Here is a 23,737-nt window from a genome sequence, read left to right as displayed (position 1 = left end):
AACTGATCCATGGCTGTTTGATAAACCAGTCTAACAATATGGCTGGCATAGTTTTTTTATGTGCTGTGTCACCAGAAAATATGTATCGCGAATGTGTAGCTGCGTTTGATTCTTTTAGGCAGGCGGCAACGCGTGTTGTCAAAAGTAGGCAACGTAACCTGAGCCAGAAATGGATGACCAGCGAAATCCTAACCGCTATAAAGAACAAAAGACTACCTGTGGACTAAGGCCACGCGCTCGTCAAGCTGCATGATGACACGCGCTTAAAATATGAATTTGCCAGAAACAAGGTAAATGCAATGATTAGATTCGCAGAACGCACTTACTTTAGAAAGAAATTTCAAGAAGCCCGATCTGTCATAAAGAACACGTTGTCTTTTATCGACAATATTTGAGGCATCAACATTTCAACGTCTTAACAGCGCATTTTATCTTATTTTTCTGCAGATGATGAAACTCTGGCAAATTTATTGAATCAGTCCTTTTCATGTATCTCAGGACTGAGCAATGGCGGCCATGTGTGTGCACTTTAACGTATAGCTTGCTAGATTTAGCATACATTTCCTTACTCTCCCTTGCTGAATTGAGGTCCATTGTTTCTAATCTTAAGAATAATAAATCACCAGGCTTTGACAAAATCTCGGTCAGTGAACTCCAGAGGAATTTCGATGCAATTAAACATGTATTGCTATCTCCTAAACTTTATTTTGGATGCTCGTGTGATTCTAGTTGAAATGAGAACCACAATAGTAATTCCACTTCATAAGCAAGGTGCACGCAGTAATATTGAAAATAACAAACCTATTTCGATAATGCCCTGTATAGCTCAAATATTGCTCAAACATGTGGTTTTTACGCCAACACATTTTCTTGATAAGCATTGTGTATTATCATCAAATCAGTACGTATTTGTGCAGAAGAAGGGCACCCAAACACTGTTCCATTTCACTGGTCTATTCCACAATAGATCGCAAACGGGTAGCTTGTGCTCTCTTTATGGATGCCTCTAAGGCATTTGACACTGTTTGTCATGACATTTTGTTACAGAAACTGTCTCTGTTAGGCCTTTGTGGATCATTCTTGAATCTATTAACTTTCTGCAAGATAGACGACAGTCAGTAAAAGTGGGTAAGAGTTTAAGTGCTTTTACGTGTATTTATTCTGGAGTACCTCAGGGCTCAATATTAAGTCCCCGGCTCTTTAACATTTATGTGAATGCTTTCTCCAATGCAGTAGGGGATCATATATATCAATAGGCTGACGACACAGTTCTTGTGTCCTGTGCAACTAATATCTCCGATGCAATTAGCTCCTTACAGAATAAGGTAACCAAAGCTATGGACTGGTTTGCGGCAGATTTAATAAGCGTTACCCCTTCTAAAACGCAATTTTGGGCGTCTGCGTAAGCAGGCGTTTGGTGTGTTGCGACACCACGTACCCGAGCACACGAGGGTTGGATCCTTCCGCGTGTAGCCGTGCGCGGCTTAGCCGTGTCTGGGGAAAGGGGGATCCTGGGGGTTGAGCCGATGCTGGGTGTTTGGACCGTTAAGGCCCCCCGGCGGAGGCAACACACCTCTTCGGCCTCGCCTTCACATAGACGGCACCTCCAGACTGACCCACCTGGAAGAAATCGGCAGTCGCCTTTTCCTGTCCCTCCTCTCCAATCTTCGTCTTTCTCTCCCACTTTTCCATCTTTCCTGTCCTCTGCTCATTTCTTTTAACTTCCTATTTCCTGGCGGCAAGGGCTAACCTTGTGTAATATATCCAGTCTTGGGTATATATTAGGTTATAGTGGGAATGTACCGCTGGCGTATGCAGAATAGAATTTTTCTAATCCTGTGACGTCCCCAGGTTGGGCTCCGAGGTGGGCGGCGGGCATTCCTGCCGAACACAGTAATCCTATATATGGCTTCAAATTTCCCCACACTCCCTGATCGCTCCCTAAAGAGGGGGCACACCGATGAAACCTTCAACTTTCTGATGAAACCAAAAGAAATATTTCCCAAATACCCCGTAATACATAGCCAACATGAAACCAAGACAGTCCGTACAATATCCCCGTTTGTGGTTGCAAAATGTCTGACAGAAGCATACGGCTCTGGTTACAAAGTAACTAAGATGGAAAGCGGCGACTACCTTCTGGAAGTGCGTGACAAGCTTCAATACAGCAAACTGACTAAACTTGTTGCGTTTGGTGACATTCCTGTCTCTGTGGGCCCCCACCGGTCAATGAACACTGTGCGTGGTGTCATTTCTGATGACGACCTCCTTGAACTCAGTGAAGTTGAGCTCTTGGATGGATGGCAAGACCAAAACGTTGTAAAGGTGCAGCGAATTAAGTTAAGACGTGATGACAAGGAAATCCTAACAAAGCATGTAATAACAACGTTCGGAACAAGAGAACTTCCTGATTCGATAGAGACCGGATATTGTAAACTTCGCGTACGACCGTACATCCCCAATCCGCGCCGATGCTTCAAGTGTCAGCGTTTTGGGCATGGATCTCAGAGCTGCCGAGGGCATGCTACTTGTGAAAAATGTGCATCTAAAGACCACGCTTCAGACAACTGTTCTTCCACAACCCACTGCGCTAACTGTGACGGAGACCACCCCGCCTATTCGCGATCGTGCCCGTCATGGAAGAAAGAAAAACAAATAATCGAACTGAAGGTAAAACTAAACATCTCTTTTCCAGAAGCGCGCAAGCGTTTTAGTGTCTACAGCCAATCGAATCCGTCCTGCAGTCATGTGACGCGCCGGGGGGCAGCGCCACATCTTCTGGCGGCCGCGCAAGTCACACGGAGTGTGACGGCGTTTACGCCATGAGCCCCCCCTGGCGGGAGCAGCCACTGCTCTTCCGCCCCCTACCACGAAGGGTCAGCAGACTTCCCAGCCTGCCGGTCCCAGGGCCACTGCTCGTGCGGACAGGCCCGAAAAACCCCCGCGCGTGCCCGCTGAGCGGGCGTCATCCAGCGCCTCTGACGAGGCGATGGATTTAACAAAAACTTCTCCGGCGTCTCAGACGCCGAAGGAACGGCGTTGCTCCCTGGAGCGCGCCAAGAAAAAAGAAATACCCCGCATCAAGGGGCCTGGAAAGGTCCCTTGAGCCAACCTAATCCATATCTCTTGACACATACCATAAAATGCTTTCAATATGGCCACACAGGTAATGCATTGGAATGTGAGAGTACACATTGGAATGTGAGAATATACAATCTTGATGACATTAAGGAACTCCTTCGCAAGTTTAATCCAAGGGTGCTGTGTGTGCAAGAGACACACCTCAATCTTTCACATACTAACTTTCTCAAACAGTATGCCATTTACCGCAAAGATCGCAGTGACGCCTACGCCTCGTCAGACGGTGTTGCTATTATAGTTGATAAGGGTATAGCCTGTAAGCATTTACATCTGCAAACGCCCCTTGAGGCAGTGGCAATCAGAGCCGTGCTATTTGATAAGCTAGTTACTGTTTGCTCTCTCTACATTCCTCAGAGCCATCGACTTTCCAGAACAGAATTCGAGAGCTTTATCGCAGAACTCCCCGAACCTTAGATTGTAGTAGGTGATTTAAACGCACATAACACCCTCTGGGGAGATTCTCATTGTGATACGAGAGGGCGCTTATTAGAAAAGTTCCTTTTATCTTCCAATGCATGCTTACTAAACAAGAAAGAACCCACATTCTACAGCGTGGCGAACAAAACGTTCTCGTCCATTGACTTAAGTATAACATCAAGTACACTAGTTCCATACCTGGAGTGGGACGTGATCAAAAATTCATATGGGAGTGACCATTTCCCAATTATCTTAAGATTAACAAAAGGCGATAAGTGTTCCCCACATCTGCCACGTTGGAAGGTCAACTGTGCTGACTGGAAACGATACAGAGAGCCGACACATTTGACCTGGGATGTCATCTGTACTCTCTCAACCGATGATAGAGTGTTTTATTTGACGACATTTATATCTGATGCTGCATCAATATGTATCCCTCAAACGAATGGATCACCCTCTAAACGGCGTATTCCTTGGTGGAATGAGCAGTGTAAGGAAGCCCGCAAAAATCAAAATAAGGCTTGGAGTCGCCTTCGCGACTGCCCAACTACCCAGAACTTGATCAGCTTCAAGAAAATAAAATCAGAAGGTAGAAGAACGCGCCGCCTTGCCAAAAGGGAAAGCTGGCAAAAATACATCTCTAGTATTAATTCTTATACAGGCGAAACAAAAGCCTGGAACAGGGTAAACAAAATAAAAGGCCGCCAAACCCATCCTCTACCATTGGTAAATACACGAGGAGACACTCATTGACCAAGCCGACTCTCTAGGGGTACATTTTGAAAGGATTTCTAGCTCATCCCACTATTCAGATACATTTCTGAAATACCGACAACAAGCGGAACGACTGCCTCTGGGTCGGAAAGGAAATAGCAACCAACCTTACAACCGCCCATTTAGCATGGTGGAATTTCAGGCTGCGCTCAATGGCTGTAACAAATTCGCTCCAGGAAGTGACAGGATATTGTATATAAGGATCAAACACCAACACCCGGAAACCCACAAAACATTACTGTCACTCTTCAACTCTGTGTTCTCTGCCGGCTACATTCCATCCGCCTGGAAGGAAGCAATAATTATTCCAATACTAAAAGACGGCAAGGACCCAACTTCAGTCAACAGCTATAGGCCTATAGCGTTGACAAGTTGCTTGTGTAAACTCTTTGAAAAAATGGTTAACCGGCGTCTCCTTCATTTTCTTGAAAGTAACAAACTATTAGATCCCCTACATTGTGGTTTCAGGGAAGGTAGATCCACAACTGATCACCTTGTCCGCATCGAGACGAATATTCGCGATGCTTTTGTACATAAGCAGTTCTTTTTGTCAGTATTTATTGACATGGAGAAGGCTTACGACACCACGTGGCGGTTGGGAATTCTCCGTCATCTGGCCGAAATGGGAGTCCGAGGTAATTTACTGAATGTCATCCAAAGTTACCTGTCTAACCGCACGTTCCGCGTCAGAGTTGGTAATGTGCTATCTCGTCTATTTACACAGGAAACAGGTGTACCACAAGGTGGCGTGCTTAGCTGCACTCCATTTGTTATAAAAATGAACTCACTTTATACTATCATACCACGTACAATGTTTTATTCTGTGTATGTAGATGACGTACAAATAGGTTTTAAATCATGTAGTCTTTCCATCTGTGAACGACATGTACAGCTTGGGCTAAACAAATTGTCAATGTGGACTGACGAGAATGGGTTTAAATTAAACCCGCAAAAAAGCACGTGTGTTCTCTTCTCGAACAAGAGAGGTGTATTACCTGAACCCGCTATTTATCTTAATCGACAACAGCTCTCAGTGAGCCATGAACATAAATTTTTGGGCCTCATATTAGACACTAAATTAACATTTATCCCCCACTTGAAATATCTGAAGGCGAAGTGCACGAAGACAATGAATCTTCTGAAGCTCTTGTCCCGTACATCCTGGGGAAGTGACAGAAGATGCCTTTTGAGCCTGTATAAAAGTCTGATAAGGTCACGCCTTGACTATGGTGCTATAGTATATAGTTCTGCTACGCCTAGTGCCTTGAAGATGTTAGATTCGATTCACCACTTGGGTATCCGTCTTCCTACAGGTGCCTTCAGGACTAGTCCTGTAGAGAGCCTGTACGTTGATTCCAACGAATAGTCTCTTCATCTACAAAGAGCATATTTATCTTTCTCTTACACCTTGAAAGTTAAATCAGATATTCAGCATCCATGTCATTTTGCAATTAGCGACTTTTTCACTGCCAGGGTATTCCGTAACCGCCCAGCCATCAGGCCTCCTCTGTCCCTCCGAGTGGAAGTACTGTCAGAAGAAACCGGCGTCCCTTTTCTATAAAATATCCCAATGGCTCCTATTCGGTTCCCACCACCCGCCGTGGTTGCTCAGTGGCTATGGTGTTAGGCTGCTGAGCACGAGGTCGCGGGATCGAATCCCGGCCACGGCGGCCGCATTTCGATGGGGGCGAAATGCGAAAACACTCGTGTACTTAGATTTAGGTGCACGTTAAAAAACCCCAGGTGGTCGAAATTTCCGGAGTCCCCTACTACGGCGTGCCTCATAATCAGAAAGTGGTTTTGGCACGTAAAACCCCATAATCTATCTATCTATCTATCGGTTCCCACCGCCTTGGGAGTGGCAAACTATCCATTGTGACATATCTTTCCTAGAAATATCAAAACGTGCGCCTGAGGCTCACATACAATCACATTTTCTTGAACTAAAAGAGAAGTATTCCTGTGCTTAATTTTACACGGATGCTTCGAAGTCTGCTGATGATGTTGCTTACGCAGCTCTTGGACCATCATTTTCAATATCTGGGACACTAAACCCATACACAAGCATCTTTACAGCGGAAGCATACGCTATACTCTAGGCTATTAAACACATCAGGCTCACAAACGTCGCTAAGGCTGTTCTCTTCACAGACTCATTAAGTGTCGTGAGAGCACTAATTAGTTTACAAAAACATAAGAATTCCGTTTTGAATGAGCTGTATAACTTATTATGCGCCCTATATATGTGCAATCAAGTGATTGTCATATGCTGTCATATGTCACAAAGGTATAAAAGGGAACGAAGCAGCTGACGAAAGCGCTACATCCGTAACTTTTAGCGACAGAGATGGAAATATTCCCATCCCTGCCACAGACCTAAAGCCTTTTCTACGCCGTAAATTAAGGAATCATTGGCAAGGCAAGTGGGATACACAAGTAATGAATAAGCTTAACATAATAAAACCAAAACTGAGGAACTGGATCAGTGGGAAAACAGCACGTTACAATGAAGTAATTCTTTGCCGATTAAGGATAGGCCACACATACGGTACTCACTCTTATCTCTTGACTGGAGGCGATCCCCGACTTGTAGTAAGTGCGGCAATAGTCTGACAGTACTCCATGTTCTTATTCAGTGCCCTGCAATAGGAACAGAGAGGAAAAAGTATTTTCCTTCTGCATATCGTGAAAATACACCTCTTCACCCTGCATTTTTTCTTAGTGATGAACCGCTTTTTCACATGAAATTAGTCTTACAGTTTTTATTGGAAACAGATACTCTCAAAATCATTTGGACAGGAAATTTTTAGCACACGACTAACAGCCCTTCTAATAAAAGGGCTCTCTTGGGGTTCTACTATCACTGTTATGTGTTGTCTTGTTCCATCATGTTTTTTAACGAAACCCAATTGTCATCGTCCATGCCCTAATCAGTGTCATCATTTTAGTACCTATTTATTTTACGCCATTTAGAGCGACAGTTTTTAGGCCTTTTTACAGCCATGTCACATTTACCATAATAAATCCACTGTCCATTGCATTCACAATACATTGTTAAAATTACCTTTTCGCATGGCGCTCTTTGGCCATACTTGGCCCTTGCGCCAGTAAACACCACATATCATCATCTAAAACGCAATTTGTAAGTTTCCATAACCCCATAAGAAAGATACTGCCTTTCAGACCGTTATTCTGACGCACATCTATCTGTTATACATGCACATGTCAACCGGTTAAATAGGCATCTTCTGTTAAGTATGTTGGGTTGCATTTTGACTGTGATCTTCAATGAAACGTTCCCGCGTCATGTTCGCGGTCGAGGCTTGCCTCGCCGCGCTACAGCACTACTCAAGCTGAGGGGTGGCTGCGTGAACGTGCACGAAGGTTTATACAGACAAGGGCGTGTGGCCCGTCCATCGTGTACGTCTTGTGGCTGATGCCAGACACTTCAGCACCTTATATGTGAGTGCCCCGCTTTCAGTGCGCAGCGCATGTCGCTAGTGAGAGACTATCGTCTCCTTGGGCTGCGGTGTACGACACTCGACGAATCTTTGTACCCCAGTGGTTGTGCTCTAAACGTGGTCAGGCTCATCGCGCTCTACTTACTTTTCTAAAGTTAACTAACTCACGTTCACGTTTGAAGCGTCTAAACTATTCTATTCAACATTCTGTAGTAGTGTGACCTTCAGTGACCGGCCCTACTGTGTCTGATCTCTACTGTGTGTTCTACTTTATTATTTAGATTTGTCCTGTTGCTCGACCTTTGCTCTTTCTTCCCCTGCTTCCTATCTTCCATTACTGTGTTGCTGTCACCTCCCTTCTGAAGAGTAGGCAGGCGTCGTGCCCCCTCCGATGGCAGATGCCAGCCTGCTTCTCGCTTTACCTTTCCTGTTTATTCTATATATGTGTTCAAAACAAATAACAATATGGAACTCTCACTTTCCCCACCTCCGTAACAGGTTGTGCGCGGTCTCCTGTGTATTATTCAATATGCAATGCCTTATGTCAAACACCGGGCAAAAAATTATTGTGAATGGTTTAGTCTGCACTGTGCTACGTATGGCTTGACTGTTTATGGTCACTGCACCCTTAGATGGAGCTCAAGAATGAAATCAGCTTTACGTTCACTGTTGTCAATAATGACATGCGATATCTGTCCAAGGAAAGATACAGAGGTCTCCAAGTTGTTGAATTTGCCAAACTTCAATTCCCTGATTGTCGAAAGTGTTGTAGTAAATCACTTCCGGAATAATGATCTTAAGATACGGTAAACACCATCCCTGTCCCCTATAGACCGAAATAACTGTACGGGATCCTGTACGGACGTTTGGCCGCCTAACAAATGTTATCGCGCAGCGCAGGACGTGCCTGCATGTAAAAGAAGTTTCTGGAATGTTATCGATGGTTCCGTCCACTGTCTTTCACCGCAACTTGTGTAATCTGATTGCATGTATGCGCGACGCGAATAGTGTAGAACTTTGTGGAAGACACGCCGGTTAATCTGGAACATTCGACGACTGATCTATAAAAGCCGACGCGCTTGACCCGCTGATCAGATTTTCGACGATCGCCGACCGTGTTCGCCACTATCGTTGTGCTATAAGTGTAGCCTGTTTTTGTGGGCACAGGTTCGCCCAATAAAAGTTAGTTTCGTCTTTCACAGTATTACTACTGTGTTCTTCAACGTCACCACCACGTGACATCTGGTGGAGGTGCTTGTGCGTTCATGTACCGAACGCCCCGCAAAGCCGCGATCCAAGCCCGAAGCCCGAGGACAAAACCAACGTCGCCCAAGACCAGCATGCTAGCCGCCGACTGCAAGGACTGCCCCCAGAGCACGGACTTCTACCTGAGACGAGCAGGAAGATTGCCACCAAGTCCACCCCAATGGTAGCCCCCAGCATCCCCCGTCGTGCTGCAGCAGCCCAGGGAGCCCCCCACGTTCCACGGTTCAACACTCGAGGACCCGGAAACCTGGCTCGAGACGTACGAGAGGGTCCCTGCATTTAACAGCTGGAACAGCGACGACAAACTGCGACATGTCTTCTTCGCATTGGAAGACGCTGCCAGGACGTGGTTCGAGAACAGAGAAGCCACCTTAACGACCTGGGACCTTTTCCGAAGCGGCTTCCTGCAGACATTCACAAGCGTCGTACGCCGAGATCGAGCCCAAGCACTACTAGAAACCCGAGTGCAGCTGCCTAACGAGAACACCGCGATTTTTACAGAAGAAATGAGCCGCCTATTCCGCCACGCCGACCCGGAAATGTCCGAGGAAAAGAAAGTCCGGCTACTAATGCGTGGTGTAAAGGAGGAACTTTTCGCCGGTATGGTAGGAAACCCACCGAAGACCGTCGACGAGTTTCTTCGCGAGGCCACTAGCGTCGAGAAGACACTCGAGATGCGAAACCGGCAATTCGACCGCCGCACCAACTCTACAAACTATGCCGGAGTTCAATCACTGGCCTCCGACGACCTGCGCGAGGCTATCAGGGCAGTCGTACGAGAGGAGCTTCAGAAGATCTTCCCGTCGTCGCAGCCTCAAGAGGCCTCGATCGCTGACATCGTCAAAGATGAGGTTCAGCGGTCGCTTGGAGTTCCGGAGGTGCAACCGCAATTACCACAACCCCAGCCCGAAGCGATGACCTACGCCGCCGTCGTATGCCGTCAAGGTCCTCCTCCGCGACCGCGCCAGTGCCCTGTAACGCCGTAATTCCGTCGACCGCCGCCGCCGCCAGCACGCCCACCCGTCGCCCAGCGCAGCTACCCGAGGAAGACCGACGTTTGGCGCGCTCCTGACCACCGCCCGCTCTGCTACCACTGCGGGGAAGCGGATCACGTCTACCGACGATGTCCATACCGGGAAATGGGACTGCGAAGACATGTTCCAGCCATATTTTTCGCTTATAATTCCTCCCGTCTCGAGACCGTTGGCTTTTCGCCCTTTGACCTTCTTTTCGGCCACCACTCTTCTTTGCCCTTTGACACACTGCTTCCTTCCTCGACGATCACTCTCACTGAATATGCTTAAGACGTCTTCACCCGTGCTCACATGGCACGCCAGATTGCCGGCTCCTGGCTCACTGTCTCAGGCCGCCCAGTAGATCCGGTACGACAGCCGACATCGGGACGTTCGAGTTCCTCCTGGATCCGCTGTACTCCTATGGACACCATGTTATGGCGTCGGCTTGTCTTAAAAGCTGCTGCAGCGCTACACAGGGCTGCGATAGTGCGTCAGCTTGGAGATGTGAACTACGAGATTGCTCTGCTGGACTCGCCTGTCCCCACAGACTTTGTGCATGTGTCCCGGCTGAAGCCTTACTTTGCCGCGAGTTCACCTCCCTTACATTTAGCGCCTAGACGGCGCCTTTACAGGCGGGGGCTGTGTTACGGCGCAACCAAAAGTCGCGCTAGTTAGAAGACGATTTGACGTATAGAGGTAGAATCGCTCTCGACAGCCATCTTGTTTATGCATCGGTGTCTCTCCGTGTAAATATTGTACATACATCTTTATAAGTGATTTCTGCGACGTAACAATATTATTATAGATTCAAAAATCAAGGAACGAAGCTTTGCGCTAGAACTTCGATAGTATTATATGATGCAAGTTTCATTCACTTTTGGTGACCTAATGTTAGACATCTTTGAAGAGGTGTTTAGTGATCATGGTATTGTAGTCATCCCACGATGCATATTGCTATTTGATCATACTCGGGAACTGATGAGGTAGACAGTCCGAAGCAGCGCTGCTTCCTGGCTGCTTAGAAACCTTTGTAAAAATTACGGTATCTGTTGTTCGCAGTAAAATAAGGGCCAGGAGCTCCGATAGATTTGAAAGCATCATTTCTCCTGACACCCGTCTATTCTGAATATTACCGAGTCGTTTAGCTAGGATGGGCTCTCCGCACCAATCAGCACGTGTCACGGCGGGGTAGCTGATCCATAGCTAGGCGTGTGGTCACGGCCGTCTGGTGTTGAGCGATCGGGCAGTGACGAGACTCTCCCTATGTTCATAGTTATTCGCCAACTTCATTCTTGACGGCCCTTATTCGCACCCCCCTCCTTGTATCCATCCCTCCAGTCCCCTTTTTAACATTCTTTTCCGTTAGTCACTGTCACACTCTTCGGTTCGTTGAACGGCACAGTGGCGGCCAACATTCCTATATTTCTGTTTCTGCGTGGACTTCGAGGCCATTCTCCTACCTGCCCTCCAGCCTGTTTGTTGTGGCGGTTTCTTTGCTTCCATGGCCCAGCACCCCCGTCCTTGATATATTTTGCCGTGCTCAAAATCAGCGTTCTTTTAAGACGAAGCTTCTTTTTTAAACGTTGCCCGATTTGGGGCTGGTTCAGAGCGTGTATATACATGGAAGGAGCGTAGCAGAGAGGAAGAAAAACGTGAGAAACTCGTATGGACCAGTGCACCACGTCCAATATGCACAATGGCCTCTGGAACCCCCTGGGCGTTGATCGCCCCATTAGCCTCTTGACAGCTGTAATTGTGAGTGACCCCCCACAAAACCACTGCAGAAATGGCAGCACTTACCTCTCTATTATACCCAAGTTCAGAGGGAAGCTAGATAGAATGATAGGAGGGAGGAGAGGAGGCAGAGAATGGATAGAAATGACGCCAGTCGAGAAACGAGTGATTAACAGCCTTAGCACTCTTCGCTCGCAGTTCCCATACAAGGGGGAAGGGGGGGGGGTGAGAAGGCAACGGAACTAAGGTGACTGTTTGGGCATGTTGGTAGGACATGAATTTTTGCGCACAAGACGAGGATGAAGAAGAGGCTGAGGCACAGGAGCCCAAGGGAACACTACTACTATAGACACGACAGCGGTTGCGGGGAAGCTGGATAAACTTAAGTTCTAGGTAATGCGACATAAAACAGAAGTTGTTCGATGTGAAAAGGAAAGGTTGGCGATATATTGTGCAGCCCTCGAAAGAGCACGGCTCAGAGCCACATGGTAACCCTCTCCTCCCCCTTCGGACTTTCGCTTTCATTCATGTCGCTCTTTCGGAGCCCACCTCCTGAAACTTCCTGTTCCGCGGGAATAGGGTGGTTCGTCAGAAAATTTTGTTTGGGAGGGGGGGGGGGGGGAGTTTTGACCCCGCAAACACCCCTCCCCTGGCTACGCCAATGCTGCGGCGTCTGGCCTGACCACTTCCGAGTCAAAATGAAGCCAACGATTTACTATTTCACACAGTGTTTTATAACATGCCCACTTTCGAGGTCATTTTATTCCATAAGTTATTTCGTGTCAGAAACAAATTGTATCGATTTATGTGCCACCATCAGCGGTGAAAGAGGCCAGCAGTGTCTACCAGATAGAAAACAAAAGCACTGGTAAGAACGGAGCGGCAATGCGCTCGCTCGACAGCACGGAGGAAGGAAACTAAGGAGAGGCCCTGACGTCACTCTTTGTGAAGCAAAAGTGAAGCCGGAATTTGGCGTTGCTCACGGCGATGCTCCGCCTTTTGGGCCACCCTCCTCTCTTGTTTACATCTTTCGCGAAACCACGCCGCGCTGCGCGTGGTGTCGCGCGCGCGCTCGCGCAACATCTGGTAGAGCACGGTGCAAGTAACACAGCGCAACAAGACACGGTGACTAACGCAAACCCGCCCACTCAGCGCCTTTGCCACGGCCCGAAACCTACCAGAGCAACGCGTGTGAGCGCTCAAAACCATAACAACGCCGCCATTGTGACCCAAAAGGCGTGGCCAAGAACAAAAAATAAATAAAAAAGCAGCAAAAAAAAGAGAACCTACTACGTCATTTCCGCCACACTTTTCTCCTAACGCGCGGAGGGGGTAGGGCCTCTCCTTAGTTTCCTTCCTCCGTGCTCGACAGCCTCATCATCACGTGCCTATGACGTACACGCTACCGGCGCTGTCATTGGCTGTAGCTGTCCGACCTATGCGGCAGTCGTGCGACCATGTCCAGCAAGTTGGTCGCATGCTCGGCGTGCGATTGGACGCCGCATGGGACGAATTCTGTTGAGAACCTGCTGAGTGCGGTTGCTGATGCAAACGGCGGTACGAAGGATTGCACGCAAAATCGTAACATGTGTCTCGCTCTTAAGCGCAGTCGACGCAGATCGGCGTGGTTATCACTGCCACTGCAACTGCAGCATGTGCTTTGCAGTAGTGTTGATGCGTGCTTTCATCGAAGAAAAACGCATTCCATTCGGTGCCTTTCGACGCATTACTATGACAGAGTGTGCCTTTCCCAAATAGACCATTGATAAAATTACGCTCCACTATCGAACCGCTTGAGTGATCAGTGGACAGGCGTTCGTGTTGCAGCTGTTAGCATGTTTTGCAGTTATGAACACGTTGAAGTCGAAACTGCCGTCCTAAAATTGACATAAATGTCAACTAATCCCGCACAGCGAAGCGAATTCTTCAGGGAACGGTTAGCTCCGTTGACCTCAAGTCAAGCTTCCAGTCGCATTCAGTTTTCGTTCGCCACGAGGCACGAGTGGTCTTTGCTGTACCATTTCATTTGTTGCTCACAAGCAGTCTCTTCTTGGCGTTACTTTGAAGGAATGTCATTTAACTATGCAGATTTGTAAAGCGCTACTTAAAACGGGGAAAGTGGTAGCGCGTGTGTACAGCGCCGTATGAGACCCATGTTTTCCGTATACGCTTAAAAGCTTATTCGGCTGTTGTCCATGCAGATATATAATTTGATGCTGTTTCGCCTACTTAATGTATTCAATGCTGTATAGATAAGGTTCTGCGCCAACAAGAATGGCAGTCTGCGTGCCGTAGCTCACTTCAGTGGCAATCACTGCAAACAAGGCCAGTGCAGCTCAGAGCTGAAGACATGACGCCGAGAAGCAGCTATAGCCCTTCAATACGCTATAGTTAAAGGTTAGAGTAAAATTTGCAACGTGCACAAGAATTTGAGTTTGGGAAATCTGAAAGCAACAAAAATGATGAGGCACAGACTTCGACAGTCAAGTTTTAGCGAGGATGCACGGCTTGCTGTCATCTTGTAATTGCCACGTGTAAATGACGAAAAATGTTTGTTCCATGTCAGATAAACTGCAACAAAGTGAAATGAAAACAAAATGTTTTGCTTTATTTTCACGCGGTAAGGAATCCGGGTACTCCAGGGTGGAAATTGTAGATTCCTCCATAACACAAACAGTGAGGAAGCGGAACCATTTCTGTGCTTACGGGCTTACGGGATTAACCATGGACTCCAGTGTGCTGCGTAATCTGCCTCTTACCAATTATTTTCGTGGATTTCAGCGTTTACGAAAGCTAGTTCTTGTGCACGTTGCAAACATTTGACTCTTAATTTCTCTATAACGTATTTAATGCCTAAGACCTCTTACGTTCGCTAGAAAAGTGAGCCCTCAGCCATTCTGGCACTGCTTGTCATCGAAGCACATTGATTCTGCTTCTTGTTTGCGTAGCACCTCACCTAGTTCATACGATGACAGCAAGGTATGCGTGTATGATGGACAGCTCTCTACATGTTCCAACTACTGTACTCTAAAGGTAGTGTGAAGCTTTGAGGAAGTTAGTTTTGCGCGAAATCTTTCTCCTTATGAATCGTCTGTCTATTTTATTCTCCTAAATTTCTTTGATTCGTTTTTGAAAGCGTCCATGTTTCACAAAAAAGAAGTTGAAGGCTGGACTTAGCTTTGTAAAAGCCTGCCGGCAGTTCCTTTGCGCAGTGGTAAGAATAGCATATTTATTTACCCAACAATATACTGGAAGGGCTGTTGGGCTACAAGCCGTCAAAGAGGCTTGACAGGCCTCACGATCATAGCAGTCTAAGACCTTTCGTGCCCTTGCACCGCAGCGCTATAACCAGGATGAGTCGCGTATGAGATAGTACACATCAGCATGCGTGGTGATAAGCAATGTCCGTCAGGTATGACACATCTATCTTTTCCTACAGGGAGGGTCCTCTGAATTCAATTGATTCGGTTCGATAACAAAAAGGTTCGGCGGAATTGTTTCAACGCATGGTTTTGCGCATTTATTCTAAAGCAAGCATTCGGGAGGTCTAGCTTTCTACACGACTAAAGAGCGCCATCATCACGCATCGTCTGTCATACGTAGACTGCGTGATGTCAGTATTTATTGCGTAGACGCAGGATATTGGCGGCACATTGAGTTGTAAAGTGTTTCATTTGGTGCAGCTTGTTGGGATAAATTTCGGCAATCAATATTTGATCCTTTCCAAGGTGATGACTGCAGAAGATTTCCTTGCGGTACAGAAAAAAAAAAGATAATTTGCTGGATTTCGCACTTTTTGCAATTTAAAGCAAGAGAGGTATGCAATTTTCATGGCGTAGAGAAACATATTCTTGATATGCATTGCCCAGAGCATGGGCTAGGTAGGTTTTTTTTTTTTTCCATATGGTTGAGGCGGGGGCTTGAGTAGAAGGTAAAACATCATTCTAAACTAGTATTCATCGCAGATTCTTCAGCTGCATTTCCCTTGTTTCGTTCGTATGTTGAATATGAAAGCGCAAAAGTTGTGCGCCATTAGATCTTTGGATTTTACCTAAAACATGCCATTCTATGAACTTTTTCATAGTCATTTAAAAAATAAACTTTATTAGCCTATGCTATCTCACTACACACCTGTGACACATGCTGGCCGTATTGCTTTCCTATAGTAATTTGTGGCTGATCCGAAAAACAATTTACGATTATTATAGCAGGATTTCTCTCAGGCACACCGAAGGCTGCTGCTCTGAATGGGAGCTGGTTGCTAAAAAGGACCGACCGCATAAGTCCATTTATACAGGTGTTTCAGCGAACACTCAAATATTTTTAAAATTACACGCTTCAGATAAAACAATTGTAGTCCATGAGCTGGACACTTGAAGAGGTGGAGATTACGCGCACAAAAAATTGAAATGCAGAATCAACTAATTGACCAAACTTCAATAATCAAGTATTAAGTAGTTACCCTGATGGCACGTATTGTGACTTGCAAATTCTAGCGGGTGAGACCGCAAGGCAAATCAACTTGGAAATAACTGTGTGGATGACACCATGTACGAGATATGCGCCATCAAAGTTCCGGCAAAATGCACTGTCGTTCCACTTACTTTCTTCAGAGAACGGCGTTTTACAGTGAAGTTGTCTATGACTAGGATCCCGGAACGTTTTCGCGTCCGTCACGTCGACAGAAAGCCCAGTTGGGCTGATTCCGGCGGAAGTGCAGGGCCTGGAGCAATAGCTCATATCCCCGTAAAGCAGAGGCGTGAAGCGAACATATACAGCACAGCTTTCGTTTCAATGTGAAGCGAACAAATAGCAAAAGGACGTCAAACCAGATGAGTGATGAGGCGCGCGCATTTCCACCATGATCAAGTGCGTTGCTGCTAATCCCTCACCGGTTGTGTTGTCGGAGACATTAACGTAGACTTCTCAAAACCGGAAACAAAGCAGTGGTTCGCCCACTTTGTGAAAGAGTTGGGCCTTGGTTACGCCAAGCATCCGAGTCAGCCGAGTACCGTACACGGGTACTCGGACAACACCAATGTGTATATCATTGTGACCACACAGCAGTTATAGCAGTCATTTCAAAGTAATAAATAAGATAAAGCATTTGTAAACACAATTGAAACGTGTGTTTGTTTCATATATCACTTTGACGAACAATTTTCGTAATGGGCGCACATCATGGGATCGGTCTTTGACTGTCCTACATTAGGCGCAACATATCTACAGCTTCGCCGGCTAATCACCTTCATAGGAGTTGATTGGCAGGGATTTTTTTCATGCATTGATGCACAAAAGCAACTGGAATTTCAGTGCGCTTCTCCGCAAGTTTCGCAAATTAATATGTCAAAACAGGTGTCATCCTGCGAATTTGTTTCAAGTGGATCCGACTTGCCAACTCTCAGGCTACTATTTGTAAATTACAGATGTGCACTAGGTAAACATCTAATTGGTGACTTCATTAAGTAGTCGATTATGCACTTACATTTTTGTACAGGTAATGTTCTCTTCAAGTAAACGAACTCATGGACTAGGATTGTGCTATCTGCCACAGGAAAAAAAAAGAAATTGCAATTGTTCGCTCAAACACCCGCTATAGTGTGCAGTCACAATTTTTGTTATTTCGCCATAAGATCATTTCATAGTGACTCCTGGTGTGTTAAAAAAAAAGCATGGCCGAAGACGCGGGACAATACGCACGAAATTTTCTATGCCATATGCCATGCTTGCTTGAAAGGTGAGAGCAATTGCGATCGTTGACGAAGGTTGTGAAGCAGAACAACCTCGGCGCCACTCGCTCGTGCACCATACCACTTTTTTCATGTTTGTAACAATTTTTTTTCTTCTCGAAATTCTTTATTTCTTAAAATTAAATTTTACATTTGATCAAAATTATATCTGTGGTTTGTACAAACTGCTGATTTGTTATTTTGATTATTGTATATTTGATTTTGTTCAATGTTGTTTAACCTGTCTGAACTGAGTGTGTAAGGAATAATTTTTTTTTTGGACCCAGACTAGCGTAGGATTATGGGTCCACTGTGTGAGTGCAAATATTGTGTTAAAATGAGTAAATGCCAATAAGAAAAATGCCCACTGGCACACATATGCGCACAGGCAACTACGCTTAAGTTAGTGTATTTATTACTATTAAAAAGTCAGGAACTGGCTGTTAGATGTATTATCTGTTGTAGTTACCAACTTTCTTGCTTGTTGTTACTTTGTAGAAGCGTTATCTTTTTTTCTAGGACCGTAGATATTAGTCACTGATAGGGGAGAGTCGGGAGAGTAACTGTCAATAAGTGAAAAGTTCAGAACTGCAGAAATCGCCAGAGTTTGCAGCATTTTTAGTCGCCCAGAAAGCACACTGCGGTCCCGTTTTCTGTCATGTAGTATTGCGGGAGAAGACTGAGTAGTTCATATTTTTCACATCATGCCAGGACCGAGACGCTTAAAATTAGAGCTCAACTCGCTTTGTTGCCTCAGAAAATATTTTATTGACTGGTATATTATTCTAAGGCTAGATGAGATAAAGAGAGAAATGAATTGCTGGTGCATCTATCCTTAGAGATCATTACCGACTCTAATGCGATTATGAATCTATGTCATGATTGGTGCGTAATTGTTGATAATATGTTTAGTATGGTGATTACTATGAGAAGTGGCACGAACCTAGTGACCCAAGATGGCGTGAAAGAAAATGATTGAAAAGCGGCACATGCCGAGTCACACCCAGTGAGTGACCGAAGTTGGTGTCAAAGAGATCCATTGAAGAGGGGAAACACCCAGTCTTGCATACCAAGTAGTCCAAGGTGTTCCTATGGTTGGTTTTGAACTTGGTTCCCTCAGAACAGCCGCCCCGTGACCTATCGATTTGACCATGGACTATCCAGGTACCCAAGTTGTCGGCAAAGAAGTTATGCGCGGACATTCCAACATGGAGACATGCTGCAAACTGGTTGATGGTCCCAAGAAATGCTACTATTATTAAAGCACTCTTTATTGGATGCTGGATATGTTTGCCTGGTCATACGGCTAGCATGCTACTGCGTATGAAAAGTTCGGGTCTCACTGACATAAAGGGACGTATTCATACATAGTATACAGTGATACTCACATATACACAAGTACACACAGTAACAACTTACCAAAGTGTATAGTCTAGGCCAAGGAGGAGGAGTAGATTTTAATGTAGAGAAAGGAGGAGAGGTCGGCCTGGAGAGCATGTCTCTAGCCTGCGACTACTCACTGGGGAAAGCGGAAGTGGGAAATACCGGGAAAGGTTGGTGGCGGGTTATTATGTTATATTACAATGACGCACTACATACACGTTCTCCAGTAGGCGGATGCGCACTGTAGACGCAATACACGCAAGAGTAATCTTGTCCACGCAAAAAGTAATCTTGTCACTAAAAGTTATTGCGCAAACACGTTTCGCACTGACTGCACGTCTCACAGGCTCTAGAGGCGATCGTCTAAGCCAATCTCACTTAGAAATAGTCTAGGCCCATTCGTCTTAGAAAGTCTGGGAGTGCTTTTGTTACACGCCAAGAACCTGCAGCGCTGCTCCAAGGTTCGATGCCGCCGTGTTTATGTCGGGAGTATTACCTATAGCTACTGGTTATAATTAAGAAGCGTAGATTTCTGAGCAGTATTATAGAAGCCTGATGGGACGTTAATAATAATAATAATAATAATAATAATAATGATAATAAGCGAAAAAACCCGTGCACTTAGATTTAGGTGCACGTTAATGAACCTCAGGTGATCGAAATTTTCGGACTGCTCCACTACAGTGTGCCTCATAATAAGAAAGTTGGTTTGGCACGTAAAACCTCATAATTTAATTATTTTTTCGCAGCTCCCGCTAACTTGTCGGCGAATAGCATTGACCCAACCAGCGTTATCATTTCATGGCAAGCTGCGAGTCCTGCGCGAAGGTTTTTGGTAAGTTACAGTACCATGGCTCTTAAACGGAGCATTAAGAATGCAACTATTATCGGGTGTTTCTCATCGGGTGCTTCTCTTCCTGTTGACTGGTGAAGAAACTTTCTTACTGCTCGAAATGCTGACGAAGTCAGCTTGCCGCCTAGGTCTCTCTGACCCAAATTTCTGACTTCATTAAGTTACCGTCAGGATTTTAACAACATCAACATGGCTTCATGCGCACACGTGTCTCATAAAAGCATTTCTGCATATTACATGTATTTGAACAGGCAGCATCGGAGTTGTCCCAGTGCTAAAGCTTAACAACAGGCGCCAACGCAGCCCTACAAGACTGCAGGAAGGTGCAAACAGATGCGGGCGCCGATAGAACCGGTTCAGCATGCAAGAACAGGCGTAGGATATAAGAGAAGGCATAGAAGTACTATGCGCGGATATTGTGTAACAACTGAATAGGGTTGTGTAAAGCGAAGGATTTACACTGGATATCGTGAAGCGTTTGCAAGATTTCGCGTAGAGTGCAGGCAGTGACAAATCAAATCGTCTAGACATCCCGAGAGAATGAGAACTGTCATGCAGCTTCGCTCTTTGACGAGTTGGTACGGTTGGCATACATGTTCGATGATTTTTTGTTGTTGCTGTTTCATGACTTCCTTTATTCGACTTTCCAGATTTATCGATCCTTTGACGCACCACTGCGTACATGCGCAGTCGAACATTGCCCCTATGACGACAATTTGTACACGGATGACCGATACGCTTTTGGCGGCACACGCCTTGAAACGTCGACTGTTGTGCTCGACGGAAGTTCGCAGGAGTCGTCATCCTACAGTCTGCCCCTGTTCAACCTATTGTCGTCTGTGAACTACACAGTCGAAGTCAAGGCATGTGGTGCCGAATTATGCAGCAACGAGACAAGCACGACTTTTACCACTCCTCCTTCAGGTGAGATGGCACCTGTCTTGCAAGAAGGGGGGGTGGGGGGGGTGCAAGCGTTATATCACACCGCAAACGGAACTTTTTCTACGCTCACAGCGCACATTGTGTACAACGTTACGAGCCTGCATTTCGCTGCCTAAATGGTAATACTTTCACTCTTTTTCATGAAGAAAAGAAAAAATAAATGTAAAAATATTACGTTTTTTAGAGTTGCGGTATACCACGATAGTGGGCAAGTTTTGTGAGGCACGTTTTCCTGGTTAAAGCAAGAAAAAAAAAAACTAATTGTGAATTAAGAATTCAAAAAAGCGGATCTGTGAAACGTTGACCCTAAGAGCAGAATTTTACTGACCACAGGTAAAATTGCTGTGCATAGGTCTCTTAAAATCGCTCAAGCATGAGCATTTTCATAGCTGTGTTTACGAGTGTTTTCGTGCATAGATAGCATATATGCTATATACCGTAATGATAATATCTATAGGGAAGCTGGTCCTCGGCCGCTATTGTGAGGAATAAACTAAGGCAAACTCGACAGTACCCCGTCGCCTGTTCCACCGTGCTGCAGTGCCATTATATGCCATTTCTGTGGCGTTTCATAACTCAAATTCGACAAGCCGAAGGCACGAACAGGCCTTCAGATATGGGAATAGATGAAATATAAACGTTTTCGTTTCGACTTTTACCTATAGGTGTTCTGCCTGCTGAAACAATGAAGCAAATGTGGTCATGAGATATGTATATGGTATAAATTATGAATGACAATTCTTGAAGTTCTGTCATCATTTTTTTTCTTGATGAGCGCGTAATGGGTGAGGAGGTTTCGGAGGCGCATGGCGATGTATCGCAGATGACGGGCGCGGCCATCACCTATCAGTTCTGTTTGCGGCCTGTTCAGTCGGTCAGTTCATTCTGTCTTTCCCTCTGCGTGCAGCATCGATAATTAGGTGGTAGCGTATGTATGAGGGCACTAAAGCCGCTGAGTGCGAGAGAATAGTCCCGTGAAACTTTTTTCTTTCAAATCTCGCGCGCTTCCTTTATAGTACGGAAAAAATAAAACCACAGCAGCTATGACCATTCATAGAAATTATTTGGGTATTGCGCAACAGAATTCTAGAAGTTACGTTTTAAACTGAGAATTTGCCTTTGAAGCAAAGCGTTAAGAGTTGGCTAATCATCGTCAACTAAATATCTATGCTCATACTGAAAATACTTTAAGTTGCTCAAGATGACAGTGAACAATACTAAGTTGGTTGCAGCCTCGTAAAGGACCCATGGATTTTTTAGGGCGTAGCATAATTTAGCGGAAATACCCTGCGTGTCAGAGCACCGCAGCAAACGCACTTCTGCCCACGAACAGTTACTACACGCGTCCTGCACTCGCGCCTCCAATACATGTCTATCCTTCACAATGGTGGCAGGTACCCATCTTGCCTTGCATACGCAAATGGTTCTATTGCGAAATTATTTAGAGTGACATTCCAGGCGATTTTTCTCCGTTGTTCTCACCCTGTTGTTCCATATAAAGTTGAAGTGCAGTAGAATCCTATCCCGCCTTTCCCATCGTATGCTGTAGGTTTGAGGCAGTGCGTGCGACAGTGAGCCGAGAAGTATGGTGGCTCGCTGCGCGCCTTATTCCCGCTCACCTTCTGTTGCACGCGCCATGGGCAGGAGGTGGGGTTGAGAGGGGGCACGTGAGCGGACGTCTCCTCTTGTAGACCGGCCGTTGCTGTTCATGGCGCAGCTGAGCGTGGCTCCGTTCTCCCTATTTTGGAGGTAACCTGCGGGTTGAAAAAAGAAAAGCGCCCCAAGATGCCTGGTGGCTACGTGTGTGTTGCGTTCTTGCGTGCCAAGTATTGAAGGCTAGGGAATCCACTTCAGGAGATGCGTTGGAGCCAGAGGCGGCACGTAACGTTCGCTCGCCGCTGCTGTCGCTCTTCACGCCAGCGTTATGACAATGAGTGCGACCTGTTCATTTGTACCTGCGTGCGTAACCCGGTACTTGGTAATTTATTTAGTTACCAAATGTTCAATTAAATTTATACAGCTTCTAAAAGTGCGACTCTTATACTTGGTGCAGTTGTCTAATACTTTGCTGTCGTTGTCAATGCGTGGCCTTTCGGGCGAAACTGCGGACTTTTTGAGCGTTAAACAATGCCGACGCCATGTATTTCTGCGATGATGTTCTCTGATTATAAGTGTTGTAGAATCCAGTTGACATGGCGTTTCCTTACAAAGTCTCATAGCAGTGTCAACCATCAGAAGGCTCAGACAATGTTGTCATTATATTTTTAATATGTGTCTTAAGGAAGAAAATTTAATTACACATTTGAAGTCAGCTAACATTCAAAGCATAGCATTTTACTGTAGCAACGTTCTGCCTAGATTAGGCATATCGTTTCGGCCGTTGTTGGCTTGTGGCAAATAGCGCCCTCTTTTATCTGCGACGGATGTGTGCTTACCATCAGAATTCAGCATACAGATTATTTAGTTATGTCTTCTCGTCTTTTTTTGCACGTTTGTGCTGGTGTGTGTGTCATCTGTTTGTTTTATTGCTCATCATGAGGCAGCGGTTACTATGCGTGAACAAAGAATAAACATTCAGTGGTTATTGTGCCTTGAGATCATCTTGATATCTCCCTGTCGAGATTAGCACTTGTTTGGAGAAAAGCACAGACACAACATTGACTTGAAGAGCATTGTTTTTCTCTTTGGCCATCTTCCGTAATTTAGTTTTTCCTCAGTGCAGACAAATTTCATGTTTGGTGAGGTTAAGAAAATGTCTGTGAAAACAGAATGAGCGATCGAGTTGCTTTGATGCTGAATCTCGTGTCCGAATGTCCTAAAGAAATATAGCCAAATATAAGTCGTATGCGATTTCTCACTTTCGGAAAATCAGCTTTGTGTAACAGCTCTATACGGTTACTGTGTTGATGCACAGGAGGCCAGTGAGGGCATAAAAGGCACGTACGTACTAGCGCAATGCTATCTTACTCTATGTTTTTAAAAAGAAGTGCCTGTCAAACCTCAGTGAATTAGGCAGTAGTT

General features: G+C 45.7%; 1 protein-coding gene across 1 annotated transcript in view; it reads left to right on the top strand.

Annotated features, from left to right (window-relative positions):
- The window catches only part of LOC126547715 (uncharacterized), a 71,905-nt gene that overhangs the window by 29,605 nt on the left and 18,563 nt on the right, over positions 1–23,737 (top strand). Inside the window, exons 6-7 of the mRNA XM_050195674.3 lie at positions 19,671–19,756; positions 20,425–20,698. Of these exons, the coding sequence (XP_050051631.2) occupies positions 19,671–19,756; positions 20,425–20,698 (360 nt within the window). The remainder of the gene's footprint in view (positions 1–19,670; positions 19,757–20,424; positions 20,699–23,737) is intronic.

This window comes from Dermacentor andersoni, chromosome 1, assembly GCF_023375885.2.
Source record: "Dermacentor andersoni chromosome 1, qqDerAnde1_hic_scaffold, whole genome shotgun sequence".
NCBI classification, from domain to species: Eukaryota; Metazoa; Arthropoda; class Arachnida; order Ixodida; family Ixodidae; genus Dermacentor; species Dermacentor andersoni.
The sequence above is the reverse complement of the archived record's forward strand: the minus strand, read 5'-3'. Positions and strand labels throughout refer to the sequence as shown.